Here is a 20804-nt window from a genome sequence, read left to right on the forward strand (position 1 = left end):
ATCAGTGTGAGTTCTTGCCTCAGCCCTTTGAGGTGGTATCTCCAATTTACAGATGAGGAAACTGAGGCTTAGAGAGGGCACAGAGTTAGTGGCAGGACTAGAATTTGAATCCGTATCTGTTTTGCCTCCAGGACCGAGAGTTTAACCACTCTGATTTTTAAACAGCCAGAGAGGACGTCACAACCACTGTCAGGTGGATCCCTTCAGCGCCTGTCCCAGCCGGGGCCCAGACACGTCTGTTTGCCAGCAGCTCGGCAAGGCCTGTTACAGGCAGGTTTTTGTGGAGAACAGGAAAGGCGTAGGGACATCGAAGGGGATGAAGCATGAATCATGCAATTACAGATCCAGAAAAGGCTTGTGGGGGGGTGGGGCCCGCCTCCTCCCCTCAGGCCAAGTCACTGTTAAAGCTTCTGGGAGGCCAGCCTGGCTGTTCTCAGAGATTTTCAGGCAAGGAGATCCTGGAGCCTCCCTCTCCCTCCCAGCACTTTCCAGAAACCTGGCTGAGAAGTTCCCCTGCGGGCCTCTGTGAGCTGACCATCGGCAGGAGTGGCACACCTCTTATTGTTTCTTATGTGTCCACATGTTCCTCTTGGAAATGTCTCCCTAAGTGCACATCTCATGTCCACTGCGGACACACATCTGTCCCAGCTCTGATGCTGGTTTTAGATCAGTGTGCCTCTACGTCTGAAAGCCACTGGTGGGCCACAGGACTCTGCCTGATGGTTCCAGACTAATCTGAACACTCCAGGATGTCTTTTCTTCAATTCTTATAGGCAAATGGCAGAATATCATGGATTTTCATTTTCACATACAATTAAGGGCTATTTACCAATCAGTAAAGTACATAGTATGTCAGTAGAGCTTACTAAAATGTGTTATTAATGAACCAAAATTGATGTTTTACCTAGTTTCCTGAGGACTCAAATTCATTATTCTGTTAAGATGTCTGGCTGCCAAGGCGATGCCTGGCAACCCTACAAAGCTTGTGACTGCACCCATGCAGACAGTCAGGATTTTGCAAACTGGGCAAAGAACACTTTGCTTTGGGTGTCCCACCAGAGTTGAATTGGCTGTGTTATTCAACTGCTGTTATTCTTATCTTAATTAACATTTTACTTCTGTTGATTATTTGGCGCATTTAATTGTCATATTTTTATCATGTTGAACGTTGCATTCATCTTCAATCCTTTGTTCTTCCAGCGGAAGTGGGAATGAGTGTAGGAAGTGAGCTACGGGCTGAGGTGGAACGAGTCTGAGAATGACTTTTTCCCTTCCGCTTGGCTGGGAGGAACTCCCAGGTAAAGGCTACTCCCCGTCAGGCGTGGCAGCAGTGGGCTTCTGCCCTCTTTGTGGAACTCGGGTGAATCCCTCCACCTTACTGAGCTTCTGCAGAATGAGCCCGTCAGTTTCAATGACCCCAAGGTCCTTGTGCCGCTTTCTGACCCTTGTAGTGCCCAACCGAGAGCTGGGGCATGCGGGGGCATACTACTGCGTCACAGCCATGACATGCTTTGTGTGGGATGTGGGGCAGAACAGAAAAAAATGTCAACTACACGTTTTCCCGTCATGTTCCAAATGACAGGATCGTGTTTTTCGTGTTGTACTTCTTATCCATGGCGAGGGATCACAAAGATCGGTGATGTTTTATGTTGCCGCCATCTTGAGCCTCCAGAATCTTATCGAGTGGACTGAGAATGTGAGTGGACAAGGAGGAGGCACCTATCGGCATCCCCTTACAGTGATTCTCCTGATGCTGATGCTACGTAACGGTAACCGCAAATAAATAAAATAACTGGTGATGAGATTCTGGTAAAATGCCAGTCACCTCGGTCATTCTCGGTAGGGGAGAGTACTGTAATGTCCAACAGCTTTCACATCCCATTTCAGGATAGCTGATGGGTACCCGATGAATCTCTGCTGCGTCTCCGATGTGAGGAGAGGACAAGATGACTCGGATCTTCCGTAATGCAGTCCATAGAGTTGGCAGCCTGCTTTACTTTGGCATCCATCTAGATACGAGACGCTAAGAAATGCACAGATTATTGCCTCTTGGCATTTGATCAGAAATCCTGCAGCTTCCTGTCTTCCTGACTGACAAATATACTGCTCAGAAAGACCCCAGATAATCTTGAGTCCAGTGCAGAGAAAAACTTGCTGCTAGTTGGAAAATACACACATCTCCGCTCCCTACTTCATAGCCCACTCCCCAACCCATACTGCCTGCCAGTACTTTTTTTCAGCGCACATAATGTTGGTCTCTGTCTCCTAAGCCTTTGCAGCAGACTCGACTTTGTAATATCTCAAAGCTTTCTCTCCCCAACAATTTTCCTTGCAGTTAGCTTCAATGACTCTCTTTCTTGCAGTCCATCAATAGCAAAGACACTAGGTGACTTTTCCATATCAGGTTTTGGTTCATCCCAAGCCAACTGGCAGATCTCCAGTGATTCCTCTTCTCTTCTCTCCCCGGAACAGCATGTGTATCTCAGAAAAAAAAAAAAAAGTAATGAATATTGTGCAATTTCTCTAACTAGATAATGAAAATGATGTAAAGGTTCTTAAGAGGACACAGTTTTGGTCACTGACATTGCCGTGATAGGTAACCTCATCACAGAGCATCGAAACAGCCGTTCTTGCAGTGACAGTGTTCTGAATGCTGCCACCCCCGCCGACTGGGTTAGAGCTATTCTGGGCAGGCAGCTGATGATGAGAGCCCTGGAGAGAGGCCTCCCTGTGCACATGTTTTAGAAAGAAACTCACATGTGTGTCAATATGATAGTTTGCATTAGGCCCATTTATGGACAGTGGTAATCCTCACAGCCCAGCTGTTTCATGGCAAATGCTTCTACCCTGGCTTTAGATAGAAAGGAATTAAGATACCTATTTGTCAGAGGCCCCAGACTGTCTGGGAGAGACCTAACTGTATCCTCATGTTTCCTGGTGTGTGGCTCAGAACCTGCTGTTCTTAGGGCCCTGGCTTTATGTGGCTCCCTTGGGAGCAGCCTCTCTGGAGCCTAGTTCCCACCTGCTGTGGGCGTGTTGCAAGGGTGAGGCCCTAAAGCCCTTTTCCCCAAGTGGGCCTTAGCAGCCTCTCCTCCTTTTGGGGTAAGGTCCAGGGAGCAACTGCCATCTTAGAATGGACTTTGAAGTCCTTCCTGACTTGAAATTCTTCTACCTTCTCAGAGAGGCAATTCATGTTTGTTGAGTGAATGATTGTCTCACTCTAGGGGAGGGACAGTAAGTTATGCAAGGGGTCCTCAGCTAATCAGAAAACCATCCTGGGAGGCAACTGAATGTTAGGCATCACTTACTTTGACTCCCTCCAAGGCGTGCAGCTCCTGAAGACGAGAATACCTACCACTTATCGGGCACTGACATGTGCCAAGCACTGTGCTAACTACTTCACGTGTATTAACTACCTTCATCCTCACAAATAATCCTGTGAGGAAGGTACAATTATCATCCTTTTTCCTTTTTTCATAGATGATGATACTTAGGTTCAGAGAAGTCAAGGAGCAGTGTGCTCTGGGTCAGACAGGAGGAAAATAGCAGAGCTGCATGTTGCGGTTTTGGGGAGCTAATGTCATTCCCCCTTCCTTGTCCATGTTCTGGACAGTTGAGAGACACAGGAATCAAGTGGATGAAGATTAAAAATATCACCTTGAATACCTAATCAGCAGGTTGGAAAATGCGTTGCAGGAGCAGCTTGTTAATGTTTCAGCCCTGAAACAGACCAACTCTCCCTCTCCCAGGCCCAACCAGCAACGTAGACCTGCCCCGGGGTCTCCCTGTAAACTTATAGCTGAGGAGCTGAGAGGGTGGATTCTCAGTGACAGCTAGATCCCAAAGAGAATGGCGAAGGGCTGAGCCAGTCTGTGCTCTGCATCTCCCTCCAAACTCACCCAGTCCCTTAAGTCAGCCTCATCCTCTGGGAATAAATGAGAGGTATTACCCTAAAGGAGGTCCCCAGCCACAGTAATGCAAATACAAGGTTGCCCCACATCAGGATTCAAACCCAGGTCTTCACCAGTCCACTAGGGCACTCCTTCTGTAGGGTAGGAACTCAGACCCCAGAACTTTAGAGCATGGAGCACCCTCCCCTCATCACAGCAGAGTCTGGGGTCCAGAGGACTTGAGTGCCTTAACCAGGGTCACACAGTGGGCAGAGCTCTTTCTGATTCTCCTCTTCTCTACCTTGTATCTTCTCTCCCCCTGCCCTTCTGAGCTTCACTGAGACATTGAGGACAGACGTGTATGTCACATTACACAGTATGTCAGTGTGAGCTGCCCTGGCTTCCCTTTCAAGCATATCTCTATGTATCTCAACATCCCTTGGGCAACATGGAAGTCAGGCCCGTGCTCATATAGGGCAGAAGGGTAGGGAACATTTGGATCCCGGGATGGACAAGGTCTCATTTCTTAATGGTCCCAAGCCCCCAGCTTCTTTCTCCAAGCCTCCTCTCTCTCCTTACACCTTAGGCTTCCTCTTCTTCTGGAAGATATTTGTCCACATCTTATGACAGCTCCTTCTGCCTCGCCTTTTCCCCTCCTTGGACCTGGACCATATATCCATTTCCCAGCAGTATGATAGAGTAGGAAGAAGGCAGACTTTGAGGCAGACAGGTCTGAGTTTGAATCAGCTCCACCACTTATTGTGTGACATTAGATAGGTTACCTCGCCTCTCTGAGCCTTGGTTTCCCCATAGGTAAAGCAGAAGTCTTAACACCTACCTCACAGGCAGTTGAGAGGGTTAACTAAGCTAATACATATAAACATTACAGTATGGTGTCAGGCTCTTAGTACATGCTCCATAAATGTTAGTTTCCTTTGTGAGAGGAAGAAGGTTTAATTAGTTTATTCATCGATTCACCAAATATTGGAAGTCTACCATGTGCCAGACAAATTGGGTATAACAGTGCTTATCTTCTGGGATTATTATAAATAATTACAGAGATAATGTTTGCAAAGCTCTTAGTTTTGTGCCTGGTGTTTAGAGGTACGTACTGAATAAATGGAAGTCATTATCATCATTATCAACCCGCTAAGTGTATGAGCTCTGATTCTATCCTGTGCACTAAGAATGGTGCTGAGTTCCAGGGGTTATTCATGAAACCTGCTCAGTTGGGAGTATATCAGCATCCATGGGGAACTTCTCAAAATACACCTTTCTCTTCCCCACCCCGTCCTCCAACCCCTGCCAGAACCACTGCACTAATGACTGGTTCAGGGCAGTTGAATTGCTATAATTCAACTTCCAGTCCAGAATAATGCCCAAGTTTCCCCTCAAGAAGGGTGATGGTGAGGGAAAGCCGAGACTCAAATCCAAACTGGTGCCCAGGAGACAGCAAATGACTGTGGCTGAGGCTAAGGAAACCTGCCCTGCATAGCACATCCGTCTGGCCCCCTCGTTTCTGCATCTAGCCCTCATTTTCTTTCTCTTCACTCCCGTTTTTCAGCAGTCAAGGGCAGTTGTGTCACTGCCTAGTGAGGGCGACTGGGACCACTTCCAACAACACTGGTTCAAAGGTCGTCTGATCCAAGGGCTCGCCATTTGCTTAACTGTAAGACTCCTTCCCTGAGTCTGAGCCACGTGTAGGACGACAGGAAGCAGCCCCTTAATGACCTTTGTCCCTTCCCATCATGATGTGCTCCAAGTACACTGGAAATATGCTGAGGGAGATTGCCTGTGTTTTCAGCTTTGATCTATGAAAACTACCCTTGGAGTCAGCAAAATCCAATTTCCTCATAAATAAGGAAGCAGATGACATATAAAAACACTGTGCTCTGATGAACAGTGTTCACTGTGGGGCTGTGGCAGCTGCAGGTTGACTCCTCCTATGCTCTTCCCATCCGCAGGCTAGTGTCTGTCAGGGCCCCACACTCCCAGCCGCTCAGGCCCTGTGATCTGTGATCACAGCCAGAGTGTGGCCCAGCTGGGAGAGGCGGTTCAGAATGGAAGATGGAACTTTCACAGTCCGAGTTCTCAACATTATCCTAAGTGCTTAAGAAATGTAAAGATTATAGATTAGTTTTGACATTTCCCAAATTCATTTAGCGTGGGAAATGAAATTAAACCATTAAGTAGCTCCTACTCCAAATCTAATCTTCCTCGTGATAGAGAGCAGGTTTCTTCTTGTCCTTTCTCTTTATCTGGGTCTGCTTCTGGAACAGAGTTGTTGTCAGAGGGCTCAGACTGCTCACCCCTGAAACCCACCTACCCCCATCTCCCTTCCTACCCTACTAAGGAAGGCGCTGACTGTGAGTACGTTCCTCTGCCGTCATTCCCCAATTGACTTTGTCCTAGATGTTGAGACTTGTTGGGAGAAGGACGTGGGTTTGGGCCAGTGACTAGAGAATGCATTCACAAAAAGAAAAAACGAAACATGTGAGTCATAGTGGTTGAGGGAAGAAAAGCTACTTCGGTGCAACAGTCGCTAATTCACGTCCTGCTATGAGCTGGAATCTGACCATGCTCCGGGCTACCAGCGCCTGTGACTCGACTTTGACTGACTTCCACATGGGTGTGAATCTCAGCCACAAACTCACATGTGCAGGAAATACTGTATCATGTCTCTCAACCTACTTTCTGACTTTGAGCTCCCATTCCACTAGACTGGCAGGAAATTTCACGTGTTATTCTTGGCCTATCCCCCATGGGGTCATAGGAGATTTCAGGTGTCCTAAGGTTGCCCTTGAGAAATCCATCTTCCCATCTTCCTGGCTCCTTCAGGCCCTGCTTAGGAAGGTGGAGTCTTTTGCAAGGCCACCTATGGTCCTGTCTACCTGGATGTGCTAGTGGTAGAGTGACAAACTGTCCAGTTTGTCTCAGACTGATCTGGTTTTAGTACTGAAAGCCACATGTTTCTGAAACTCCCTCACTCTTGGCAAATCAGAACCCTCAGAGTGGCCACTTCTCTGTGCTCTGCTAAAAAAAGCAGACCCAGACCCTTGGTCAGGACCCACAGATCTCTTTTCTCTCCTTCTCGCAGCCCAGAGGAGTCTCATTTTGTAATCTCAGGGTAGAGAAAGACCTACGTGCTCCAAGATATTCAGTTCATACTGGGAATCCCCTTCCTTCACCTTCTCCACTGGTAGGTAAGGGCTTAAGGAGCTTAACATTTTGGAAAGCAAGAGCCAGTAAGAGTTGCAGACTGGATGTCTTCTTGCGCTGACCCCCACCCCCACTCCCTAGCCTCGCCTGGGGGGAATGAGCACAGAGCCTGAGTCCCACTTGAATAGGGAATACAGAGAGAAGGGAAATGAGAAGATCCACGAGGGAAAAGAAACAGAAGTCAAGAGAGAAAAGGAGAGCATCACGCATGTATTTGGGCCAGCTGGACAGTCCTTCCATTTAGAGTCTCATTTCTAAATGAGGAACATGTGAGGAACAAGTTCTGTGAAAAGTAGGAAAGGAAGTAATTCAGAGAATTTTGCTTCAGATACCTTTCTTATCTAGGTGGGGCTAGAAATTTCCTAAAAGTTTGGCAGGTGGATCCAGGCTTCAACAGTTCTTGAAGCGGTTTTGTCTTCCCCCATCTTTTGCCTTTTATAGAATGCCTCCATGGGCACAGGGGTGGGGCAGAGAGGAACATTTGCTAGACTTGCATTCATCCAAGGAGTGAGACAGCTGAGGCCAAATGACTTCACCAGGATGCACCTCAGTGCTGGTGGAGAAGGGCTCTCTGGGCCTGTTTGTCATGCCCATGTCTTGCCTCCACCAAGCCACAACAAAGAAATTGGGTGAGGTCCCAAGAACACAAGGCTACTGACGTAGCTCAGTGCCCTGTCCCCAGCCTGGAGCTTGTCTGTGGATGGAAGGATGATTGAATACGAGAGCTCCGACTTTCTCAGCCACAGCCCTGGGTGCATGCTGCCTTCACACAGCTTTCAGCATCTGCTAAGAGTAGCAGAGAGACAATAAAGAAAAAGGAAATACATGCTCGAAAGAGCTACCCTTTCTTGCTGGAGCTGCCCTAACAACACCCAGGGCTGACTGCAAGGGAAACTGCCCTCTGAGCAGAAGTGTCGTGGACAGAGGAGGCTAACTGGGGGGTCCCATAGCCTTTTGAAGCTTTGGAAAGGAGATCTGTTATCATCGTCAGTGTCTTTAAGTAGATGCATTTTTCTTATAAGAGAGTTTTTCACTGCAAGCTGGGCCACACTGTGGGCCAGAGCAATTGTTACTCCCAGTCACTAGCGACTTCCCCTTGACTGCCAGGGTCTCTGTCAGCAGGCCTTTCGCAGGCCAGCAGCTTTGGCTTCACCAGTGCCACGCCCACCAGCAGCGTGTTCATGGAGGACAGACACCTGACTTAAAGTTCTTTTCCCCAAACATGCAATATATGAAAACATGTAAACATTCCCATGTCTGCTTTCCATCTTCCTCTTGATATTTCCTTGGCCCTAAGCTTCAAATCAGAGATGTTTGACATCCTCTTTAACTAAAGAGCCAATCTTCTGAAGTCTTTAAATAACATAGCCATTTACTGAGCTTTCAGTTTACCAGGCACCATGGTAAGTATTTACTTACACATCTAAGTTTATCCTCTCAAGGATGCTGCGTATTAGGCGAGTATTACCCCCATTGTACAGATGAGGAAGCTGAGGCCCAGAGGCTGAAGAGCTCATCTGGGATGGTGGCACTGCCAGGTGGTGATCCGCATGACTCCAGAATCTATGGCTTCATTGTGCTGCCTGGAGTTCCTTGTCCAGGAGAAGAGTAAAGACGAGAGGAATCCAATGTTCTTCTCTAACTAGGGACAGCCCATCTATTGAGTCTTCTTTCTAATAAAAGCTGGAGCCAAAACACAGAATGAGCACTTCCCATCCCCTGTGCTTCCCATTTCACGGGTCCACAAGTTCAGTTTTGCCTCAAGGAGGACCAGGCTCCCTTCCGCCTTGCTCATTTCCTCCACTGATTATGCACAGGTCAAATGAGATTAAGGGATGTGAGAGCCCTCTGTAATGGTAAAGGGCTTACTGGATGAAGGCAGCGCTTTCTGCACAGCCCTGTCTCCTGGACCTGCCTTGTCATTATAAATCATATTACTGTTCTGGTGGGTTTCCATTGCAGACTACAGAGCTTTGCTCGCACATCAGTGACGGGTGAAGTTCAACAAGATGCAGTTGCCTAGTCTAGCTTTTTCTGGATTTGTGGGAGGAGGCGGCGCTGGCCGTGAATGCCTGATTCATGTCCCATCCTCATTACCTCTGCCTGGTCAGCCTGTTGAGGTTTCTGTTTCCTCGTCGGTAAAATGAAAGGATTTTCCTGAGTGACATCAGGGGTGACTTTTAATCTAACATTTGACTGAAGGGACCAATGTACCAAATGTACCAATCAATTAAATTTGCATTTTCTATGAAGAAATATTATTTGGAAGACATTCTTAGTTTGCCAAAAGCATCTTCCTTTATCCATTCAACAAACATTAGCCTGGCAGAGAGGGCAGGGGTCCAGAAGGGCATCTCAGCAGAGGGAACAGCATCAGCAGCAGAGGGACCACAAGGGGCCCTGCGGAACGGTTTGAAGTGCAGCTGGCACAGAGCGGGTGTGGAGGTGGAAGGCATGATGGCTGTGCTGGGTACACCTCATTAAGGAGCTAAAACTGTCATCCTCAAAGAGGCTATAAATGTCCAAAATCCTGGCAAAGTCAGAATAATAATGAAACTCACTAAAATCAGGAGGAGGGAGAAAGTGTGAGAGGACTCATCTTTCACCATCCATGCTGCCTAAACTTAAGACACAGTGTTTAAAAAAAAAATAAGTGAGGGCCGGCCCGGTGGTGCAGCGGTTAAGTTCGCACGTTCTGCTTCTTGGCGGCCCAGGGTTCGCTGGTTCGGATCCCGGGTGCGGACATGGCACCGCGTGACAAAAGCCATGCTGTGGTAGGCGTTCCACATGTAAAGTGGAGGAAGATGGGCATGGATGTTAGCTCAGGGCCAGTCTTCCTCAGCAAAAAGAGGAGGATTGGCAGTAGTTAGCTCAGGGCTAATCTTACTCAAAAAAAAAAAAAAGTGGTCTAACCTTGAACATTTTTATAATGATTTTAGAAAGATTTCTTATAAACCTAAGTCTTGTGTGTGAAGATACATTCAGCTATAGTAAAATATTCCTTCAGTTTCAGTTTAGTTTCATTTTCTTTTGTTGGAGTCAAATTAACATTAGTACTTTTATTTAAAATACCATGTAGAGGATGGATCCATTTTTATAACTTACGCTTGTCCACTCACCCTTCCTTCTTCCGTCTGTGTATTTTCAGAGAACTGTTGGGCTGAGGTCCCCTGATCTTAGTGATGGTTATTTCTGAGGAGTGGGATCACAATGATTTTCTTGCTTTCTTCCTTGTCTCTTCCTATCTTGCTTGAATTATTTTTTTTATGATGAGCATGAAAATAATAAAGCGATTATTCTAAAAAATAAGCAAAAAGTAAATAAATTTAAAAAGAGCTAACAAGACAGCACTGCTCTGCGTCTGGCTCACAGGCAGTGGCAGATCTCGGCAGAGGCACCATCCGCCTTCCCCCTGCCCCCACCTGGTCCCAATCCCAGAGGGGACTGGCCGGTTTCCCCTGCTCACCACTTCACTGGACTTACGCAGCTGCTGACCAGTGGACTCCTGAATGGCTCTGAAGGGTGATGCCAGGCCCTGGAAGGCCCAGTGGCTATTTATGCACTGCTCACTGGGCATGTGTTTGTGATAAAAACAGAGCTCCAGATGAAACTGGCTTGGGATGGTTCCTGCAAGTTTTACTGTAGGTCTAAGGAAGGACGCTTGTGTATATGAGGATGGATCTAGGCTCAGATTTCACTGTATTTCTTTCAATTCTGAGGAAAGTATGAATACCAGTGTTATTTATTCATCGCCCAGTTTCTCAAGTTTGTTTTAGTAGTTCTTGTTTTATTTTGAGTTAAGAAATATTGGAATCTTGTTAGGAAGGCATTCCAGATATAAAGCTGGCTATTCACGGCATGGCTTTTGAAAAATCCATCCCTCCTATACGGAAAAACTCTGTTTACCTTTTTGAAGAGTCAACAGAACCTCAGGTTCACAGTTCCGCCACCAAAAGAAGGAACTGCTTCAGTTTAGCGGGAGGACAGACAGCTGCCCTTAGAGAAGAGGGACACAGGCCGGAACCGTGCAGCCTTCAGTTTTGACTAAAGGAGCAAAAATGTTCTTTCTGTGCAAAAGCTGTGATTAACATTCTTGGATAACTCTCAAAGTAAAAAGGTAATCCAGCTTTTCCATTATCCAAAAGTACACTTAAATCTCTTTCATTTTTCTTCAATAATTAGAATTTTCTGTAAAACAGAAATAATAATACCCATGGTCATTATTTCACTGAATTGCAGTGAGAAACAGATATGATCAAATAAGATGATAACAGGAGGTGCCTGTCCACTACCAAATACTGCACAACACAAAGCATCTTTAGCTTTGAACTTCAGAGCTGGCAGACGCCTTTTACAAGGAACAGAATGAACGGGGCCCTGGAGAAGTGACATTACTTAGTGGAGGCCACTCAGCCCGTCTTTGGAGGCAGTGTGATAGGAACCTAGCCTCTTTCCACTAAACCATTCTGCCACATCCTTGGCTCTTTTTAATGATACATCTCAGGAGAGCACTACTTTCTTATTTTGAACGTTTTGGGAGGAAAAGCACAAAGTACAGCTCAAAGTAAATGTTTTCCCGCAGATGGGCCCGAATGAGTCAGAGGTTTACTTCTTGTAAGAGTGATGCAACATCATGCATGTGCATGCCTGGAGGCATGCTACCAACCTCTCTGTGCTTCAGTTTCCTCAATGACCTCATCACTGGGGTTGTCAAGAGGATTAAATCAGTTCATGCATTCTGGGGAATATAGCATAGGGCCTGGCACCCAGTATGCACTTCATGAATGCTTGCCATTATTATTTATTATTGTTATTTATTTGTACACAGAAGCTGCACACCTGTCTACTAATAGCAAAAAAAAAAAGAAAAAAAAGCCACAGAAACAAATTAGGAAGCTACTGTCAGGTCCATTTCAAGCCATTTGGGACATATCACCAAGGAATCTCTTTTCTTCTCCTCCTCCTCCTCCCCCTCCCCTCCCCCCCCACCCCCCCAGTACATAGTTGTATATTCTAGTTGTAGATCCTTCTAGTTCTGCTATGTGGTACACCACCTCAGCATGGCTTGATGAGCGGTGCCACGTCCGCACCCAGGACCTGAACTGGCGAAACCCTGGGTCACTGAAGTGGAGCACTGTGAACTTTACCACTGCGCCACAGACCAGCCCCGCCAAGGCGTCTCTTGATGTGGAGTGGAAAGGAGCAGAGTACCTGGGAAGAGTTACAATTCCTAATACTCATTTTCTTCCCAGAGAAGGGCTCATTTTCTTTGGGCCTGACCCTTGGCTTATGACTGTGAATGGCGCCAGTGTGCTCAGTGGCTGGATGGTCAGGCGGCACTTATGCTTAACTCAAGCAGAGCCCAGTAGGCATTACGGAGGTGCTTAGGGGCTCCCCAAAGGCTTGGGTGAGAATGAGCCTGGGGAGATGCAGGGCTTTGTGGCTCAGCAGGTGGTGATGTGGGGACATCTGCCCTGAACCTTCACAGGGCAGCCTGGGAGAGCTTCCCGAAGCCCAGGCTGAAAATCACGAGTCCTGAAAACTTCCTGTTACTCCCCTTGCTCCACACCATGGCATTTCAGCCCCACCAGGGCTGGCTCATGACTCCTCCAACCCATTTCCCACCACACTTCTCTTCTTGGTCCCTGAGTCTCACTTCACTGCCTCAGCCCCCACCCACCCCCATTCCTTGCAGGGGACAGCCAACTTCAGGCTCAACGCTACTTTTGTCAAATCTTCTTAACCACTGCCCTCCCCGACGCCCCTTCCTCCCCTTCACCCTGGCTTGTGCTTCTCCTCCCGGTTGCTCCCACATTTGTGCCTGAGTTATAGTTCATTATTCACGAGTCCTTCCAGGCACACAGGACCTTCCCCCAACCCTCCCGCAGTTTGTGACAGACCCTGGTGGACAGTCCATGAGTGTCTGAAAACTAATCTCCCGGCCGCCTGACAAGGAAGCAGCTTCTACTCAGAATGCATATAAATTAGCTAATGCTGAAACTGCAGAAATTTTCAGTGCGTATCCTGTGTCTTGAGTGATTCTTCCCTCCTCCTGCTATTCCTTCAGACATTAATTCTAGGTCTCTCTGTCGCACTCAGGCTTGAACCTTGTGGTAAAATGCTGGCAGTATACTAACTGCGGGAAGGCATATATAATTTCCCTGTCAGAGTGGTTTTAAAGTCCTCGTTCAGTGGGCATGATACACTAAAGAAAAGATAAATGGTTGTGGGCCAAAAAAATCTGTGGAGTCAACACATGCATGAGAAAGTACTGTTTTAACCTTTAATCATTTTAGCCAAGGAGCAAAATCTATTTTTATTACTTAGGAGCAGGGGTGCTAAATTGCTTACAAGGCTATGGTCTGTAGGAAAAGGAAGTCCCCACAAAAACTGTAGTCCCCAGTTTGAGTCAGGAAGTACACAAGAACCTCAGTTTAGAGGGGGGACAGTCGTGGGGTGGTGGGCTGGCGATGAAGCCTGAATGCAAAGGGAGAGGCCATGTGGCCTGTGGTGGAGCTGCTGCTGCAGAGCAAGACCACGCCGGGGCCTGGCATGTGGGCTGGAAAGCAAGACCTGCCCTTCCTGGATCCCTGTGAGTGTGAGGGATTAAGGTCTATGGATAAAGAAACCCTGGGTCCTTTCCGCACCTCCTCGGTGCTTACAGGCTTGCCTCTGTGTTTCCCAGCCGTAAATGAGATTGTCTTTGGTGAGGTCTGATGATAATAACCACCCTTTATTACGTGTTTCCTATGTGCCGGCGCTATGCTAAACACTTTATAGGGAGTATATTCTTTAATCCTCCCAACATCCCTTTGCAGTAGGTGCTACAGCTCACTTTATAGATGAGGAAATTGGGGTCTGAGAGAGGTTAAATCGTTTGCCGAAGACCGCCAGCCAGTCTGTGGTAGAATTGGGATCTGAACCCAGAGACTGTCTGCCTACAGAGCCTTAACCACCACGCTTTTAAATAGCATTTTGTTTAATGAAAATTGATAGTGTAATGTTCAGAAGGTTAGAGTGAAAAAAAAACTCTCTGATTCACTAGGGGACTGGGGAAATGCCCTTGATTTTGGTTTTCGGTCTATAAAAGAATGATTATGCCATTCTTCACCAACCCACCCTACGAATGTATTTTCAGGATTAATGAGTTGGTCTTCAGGGCTCTTGAGAACCTTAGATGATTGAAGATGCTTATTTAAATAATGAACAAATGAGCGTCCACATCCAAACTGGGGACAGCTTTCCACCAATAGGTGGTTTTGGATTTTAAAGCAAACTTAGCATGCATTCTATCTAAGTCAGAAACCAAGAGTTCTTTGTGGAATACCACGAAGGCATTTCTGAGGGACTTCATCTGACTGAGAATATCCCCTCTGGGGCAAGCAGGGTGCTCTGTGCAGAGAAGCAAGCACCCCAACCTTTTTTTTTTTTTTAAGAACCAAACGTTCCTCTCCAGTTGGCTGGGTGAGGAGGCACTTTGGTGAGTGAGTCAGTTCATTCTACCTCCTTACTCCTGGACTTGTTACTCCTGTGTCACTTACTCTGATTAAGACCCGCATTGCTGGGGGCTAGATTACTACAGTAAACTCCAAATTGGTTTCCTTACAATGTTTTTGAATGGGTGTCTGAGAGGATTAATTTGTATATCATGAGATAAAAAGCTTTCATTCTTTATCCAAGCCAAAATGAATGACAAAAACCCAAGCAGGTAGAATTCAGTCTATTTCCCAAGAACATTATAAATTCTTTGTTGTAAACTGCAGTGCAAGTAGTATTTTTAAAGATTTCAAAGGAAATATGAGAAATAGATGGTTTGAAATTATCATATAATCATAAGGGGAAGGGATTTTGGAATAATGACCCATTATTGTCTTCTCATTTGAACATAAACACACACACACACTTGTGCTCATTTACTTAGTAATCTCATTTTTGGAAATTTATCCTTAAGAAATTGTCCAAAATCAGGAAATTAAGATATTTGTTGCAGTTATTTATAATAGCAAAATATTTGATAGTCTAATATGCCCTAGATACACACACAGAGTTACACATCTGATAGAATATGTATTTTTTTTTAATTTATTTTTTTGGTGAAGAAGATTGGCCCTGAGCTAACATCTGTTGCCAATCTTCCTCCTTTTTTCCCCCCTCCCCAAACCCCAATACATAGTTGTATCTCCTAGCTGTAAGTCATTCTAGTTCTTCTATGTGGGATGCTGCCACAACATGGCTTGATGAGCAATGTGTAGGTCCACACCCAGGATCGGAACTGGCAAACCCCAGGCTGCCAAAGTGGAGCACACAAACTTAATCACTTGGTTACAGGGCTGGCCTCAGAATATGTATTTATTAAAAATTAAAATTTATAAAAGCCATGGAGCAACATGAAAATGTTATTAGGGGCCGGCCCCATGGCTGAGTGCTTGGGTTCGCATGCTCTGCTTCAGCAGCCCTGGGTTTCACGAGTTCGGATCCTGGGAGCCACCTAGCGCCACTCATCTGGCCGTGCTGGGGCGGCATCCTGCGTAGCACAGCTGAGGGACCTGCAGCTGGAATGTGCAGCTATGTGCTGGGGTTCTTTGGGGAGAAGAAGAAAAAGAAATATATATTAAAGGAAAAATATGAGATGTACAATAATGACACTGTCCCATTTAAATTACATATTTTCTCATTTCTAGAATTTCTACTTGGTTTGTTTTCTACTCTGCCTCTTCATTTTTCACACCAAGCTGTTCGTTCCTTATGGTCACTGTTCCTTCCATTATCTTCTTAGCATCTTAAGCATAGTCCCTTGAATACTTTATTTCAAGTGGTTCTCAGGGTAGATTCTCTTGCTTGTTGTGCTGTTCATTTCCTTGGGTCATGTGTAGATTTTCCCTGTGAACGTTTCTTCTTCTTCAAGGCTTGTTGTCTGTGGGGCTCCCCCTTTCCCTGACCTGGGGGTATGTGGTTTGGATATGCCTCCTCAGACCATAAGAGTCCCAGGCAGATGGTGCATTTCTTTACCACTTGCCTGGGATGGTTGGTTGAGTTTGAACTGAGCATAAATCCCGAATGTGTGCAGGGAGCTCGATTCCCTAGCGAGGGCCTGAGCATTGTCTCTTACGCATGAGGGGTTAAGTCACCAGCCACCAACCCCTGAAGCCTTTCTGATTCCATGCTCACTGAGACTTTGGGTTCAGCTCTCACCAACCTCTAGGGCCTGCTTTTTTTCTAGCACTACATGTCTTTTCCTGCCCTCAAACTCCGCTGTGCATTAAAAAATAATTTATGTTCTACTCCTCATTGCCATATGTTTGTGGTGGCAAGTGTAATCCACCGTATTGACGGAAGTACTTATTTATCTTTTCCATTTACTGCAACTATATGAAAATATATGTGCATATAATCAGAGACGGAAGGGACTTTGAAATGATTTGTTAGGAGTGTATAGTAACTATTTTTATTTTGTAAATATTCTGTCTTGGCATATTGTCTTTAAAACAATAACTATAAGAATCATCATCTTTTTAACTATTGTCTTTTGTTTCAGAATGCATACACTACAACTGCCATTAATGCCACAGATTTTTGCGCATCAGCAAAAGATGCACTCAAACTCTTGTCCAAGAATTCAAGTCATTTTACATCTGTTAACCGCTTTGGAGACTTCATAATCTTTCTAGGAAAGGTGAGATGTCTTCATTAAAATAATAAGTAAAGGAACGTCAGATCCAAAAATTAAGCCATACAACAAGGCTTTGAAAGGGAGCTAATGTTTCCTGAGTGCTTCCTCTATGGTAGATGCTGCGCTTCATTATCTCACTTGATCCTCAATCCGGTGAGGTGTCTGTTTTTTGCAGGTGAGGAAACCAGAAGATGAGGAACCAGATGAGGTTCCATAACTTGTCCAGGATCCCACAATAGGTGGAACCAGGATTTGAATCCTAGTCCTCCTCTCTTAGCTATGATCAATTTTCTCTACCATTCCGAGTCCCACTTTTTCATATCTAAAATGAAAATGCTACTAGCTTCAGAAAATGGCTCTGTTTGGGGGTGGTTGTCATAAAATACATGGAAATAGTATTGAAATCTGATAAAATGTCTACATTCTTTAAGGACATTAAGTCCATAGATATAAAGACAGAATTGTTAATGTCCCAAATGGAACCAAAGTTACATTTCTGCTCAGAATCATTTTTTTCAAGGAATCGTGTATAATCGTGTGGAACGAGAGAGCATCTTGGAGCTCCAACATCTCATGGTATAAATGACAACTCCTGAATTTGAGATCTTTAACAACTCCAAACGTCAGTCTTCACACCTATAAACTAAAGGCGACACATGCCCTTTCCAGGCTGATACTGATGAAAGTGGTGTTCCAGCCCCTACTTGACCATGCTTCCAGTTGAAAGTTCTTTATACTTTGCCACAGTGTCTTTCTTTCCATGTGATTGTCACCCACTCGGCCTAATTCTGCACACCTCAGTTTGTCTGATCCCACGTCCACTTGACTGCCTTCACATTGCTGACCACAGACATCCTGACCTTCCCGCCACATCTTCACTATTCCAAGCTAGACATCCTCACTTCTTCCAACTATTCCTCCACATACCCATGAATGCCGGGGCCTTCAGGGGTGCCCCAAAGGGAACAAGATCTCAGTTTCCAGCTGTGACATGACCAATTCCAAACAGGGAGACCCTTGGCTCCTCATTTAGCATTTTCTGCTTCTCTGGCACTTGGTATGTCTCCGGTGCATTACTATCATAGTTAACTCTCAGTAACAAGTTATAACATGCTTGGATGTCACAGGTGTGTGTTAATTGCAGATATATTTTAAGGCTCAGCCAGGCCCTGGAGACTTTTCATGTGACAGTTGCTTTAGAAACACAAACTGATTATGCCTTTCAAAACAGCCTAAATAATCTAAGTTGTAGTTGTATTTAAATGGATAATATTGTCTACGTTAGCTTGGTAGAATTGTAGATGATGTATTTTCCAATAACTACTTCCAAAAATTTCTGGAACGAGCTTTCATCCTTATAACAGATTTATCTTTTATTTCATTTTATACAATAATCCATTTTCCTGTATTTCTCATAAGGAATATATAATTGCTAACGAGCTTCTAATGAGCATGAGATAATCAGTGATTCTTTGGTTTTTTGAATGAAGTAGCATTCGGACATTCATATCCATCTTTGTGGATATCCAAGGGCAATGGGGACTCCAGATAGGCTCCCTTTTGTCTGTTAAAGAATTAGGTACATCATGGCCTGTAATCATGTTCCTGGAAATATAGTAATTATATATAGCCAAAGCCTGAAGTAATGTTATCATCTCCCCACACTAGCCTTGGAAAGCCCTTCTGCTTTAATCCCCAGGGTAACAATAATCACATATTAAACTACAATATATCCACTCAATGGATTGTAGTACTGTTATTAAAATTGGCGATTATGTGGCATAATGGATAAGTTTGGCACACTCCACTTCAGTAGCCCAGGTTTGTGGGTTTGGATCCTGGGCACAGACCTACACCACTGGCAGCCACGCTGTGGTGGCAACCCACGTATAAAAGTGGAGGAAGATTGGCACAGATGTCAGCTCAGGGCTAATCTTCCTCAAGAGAAAAAAAAAGAGGAAGATTGGCAACAGATGTTAGCACAGGGCTAAACTTCCTCAGGCAAAAACAAACGGTGTTTATAAAAAAAGTTTTTGAATGAAGATGCTTATTTGTGGTGTTAAGTGAAGAAAACAAAAATTTTGTGAGGTATCATCACATCTACATAAATACGAAAACTAGACACAGATAAAATGGAAGTACATATCCTCTTCCCACTCTCCATATTAACTGGGTTTTCTTTTGGTATCATAGCTTCTCATTTGTGTTTCTTCCTATTTCATTGTACCAAATTTTCTGACAAGCATTTATCATAGAGTATGAACACACACACACATGCATGTATTTGAAGCTATTACTTGTAACTGACAAAAATCTTCCCCAAAATATTCCAACCGACCACTTTATAAAGATTTTCAACAAACTCTTGTTTTGACAGGTGTTAGTGGTGTGTTTCACTGTTTTTGGAGGACTGATGGCGTTTAACTACAACCGTGCACTCCAGGTGTGGGCAATCCCTCTGCTATTGGTTGCTTTTTTGGCCTACTTAGTAGCCCATAGTTTTTTATCTGTATTTGAAACTGTGCTGGATGCACTTTTCCTGTGTTTTACTGTTGATCTGGAAACAAATGATGGATCATCAGAAAAGCCCTACTTTATGGACCAGGAGTTTTTGGTAAGCAAACATTTCATTTCCTGTTGCAATCTCCATCCTCACAATCTCAAAGGTGTGGAAGACACACATAAAGGAGGCTCATCCTCAGCCTCATTTTCTCTTCCTGGGGGTGCTCCGTGAGCTTCCACACATGGCCTGAAGGTTCTGAGGGTAAGATTTGGACTCTGTTTTCCAAGGCTGGACTCACCTCCCTTATTGAAACCTTCTCCCTGGAGAGGAATGAAGCTCAGTTAACACTAACCAAATGATCCTGGGTAGAGGGTGTTCTGGACACAGCGGCCATCAAGTCCCTTTTGTGCTAATGGCTTGGTCTGGCCTTTTGGACGGTCTGCAGGTTTAACAGTTGATGTTTCTCTAAAGCACTTTTGCATCCCCAAGTGCCATGTTCTACCAGTTGTATTTTAGGGAGCACACACTCCAGTGTAGACTGGTCACCTTCTGTGCCAGTACTCTCGGATGTGCAGTTCTCAGGCCCTTTATTAACCGAGGCACACCAACGTGAGGAAAGCCACACCCTCAGTGCAGCCCCATCCTGCTTCTATCTGGAAATAGCAGGCAGCTGTTTCCAACAGCTTTTGCAACACATTTGTTGCCTGTTTGCCTTATCCTGTGTAGACAGGGATATTTTAACAGCTGAATGAAGTCTCATCTTTTTCCGTTGTCTGGGTCAAGTGACATTTTAACAATTTTCTTTCATTCTGTTGCCATAAAACTTAGGTGTTAAAGTCCTTTTGCTTTTAAACAGAGCATTCAAAGCACTGCTCAGTTCAGCCAGGCACTGCAGTTTCACAAGCACTTCTGTAGTTTTATCATAAAGGTATCCTCATCCTTCTCCATATGAAACATACAACAGCACTGTAACGCATCCGTATGTCCTCTAAAGACAGTATTTCTGATGGTGGTAGGAAGCCAAGCAGGTCTCCTTTCCCTGATTTACACTTTTTCTATTAAAAATCCACTCTGAAATCTACCCCCCAAAATATTTTAATTCAACAGGGAAAACTTTTTTAAGGATTAAATTCCCCGAAATGATACGGCCAAGTTAAATGACTGCCAGTAGTGCAGACACATAACACCGGTCTAACTCATTCTTCTGTTTTCCAGAGTTTTGTAACAAGGATCAACAAATTAAACGACCCAAGGGCACAGAAAGACAAGAACTCCTTAAGGAAGGAGGAGGGAACCGAACTCCGGCCCATTGTCCGGCCCACTGTGAGATAAACATTAGGTATTGGTACCTGGAAAAAGTCTCTTTCTTCTAAGAGCCACTCACAAAATAAATGAGAAGGCCCGATGGGCCCTAGTCTTCATTGTTTTTGACCTATTGTTCAACCATGTTACAATACGAGAACCATAAAAGTTTACAACCTTTTTTGTACTAGCTGGGAGAGAAAACCTTTTAAGACAGTGT

The 20804-nt window shown here is 45.1% G+C and overlaps 1 protein-coding gene across 13 annotated transcripts in view; it reads left to right on the plus strand.

Moving 5' to 3' along the window:
* Nucleotides 1–20804, plus strand: part of SLC44A3 (solute carrier family 44 member 3) — an 80732-nt gene that overhangs the window by 57717 nt on the left and 2211 nt on the right. For 4 of the 13 annotated variants that reach the window (XM_044749607.2, XM_070486876.1, XM_070486871.1 and 1 more), the window contains 3 exons: nt 16645–16782; nt 19157–19393; nt 20498–20703. In XM_044749607.2, coding sequence (XP_044605542.2) covers nt 16645–16782; nt 19157–19393; nt 20498–20614 — 492 coding nt within the window. In that variant the 3' untranslated portion in view covers nt 20615–20703. The other 9 variants (XM_070486879.1, XM_070486877.1, XM_070486878.1 and 6 more) reach the window with 5 other exon arrangements.

Source organism: Equus asinus, chromosome 16, assembly GCF_041296235.1.
Source record: "Equus asinus isolate D_3611 breed Donkey chromosome 16, EquAss-T2T_v2, whole genome shotgun sequence".
In the NCBI taxonomy this organism is placed as follows: domain Eukaryota; kingdom Metazoa; phylum Chordata; class Mammalia; order Perissodactyla; family Equidae; genus Equus; species Equus asinus.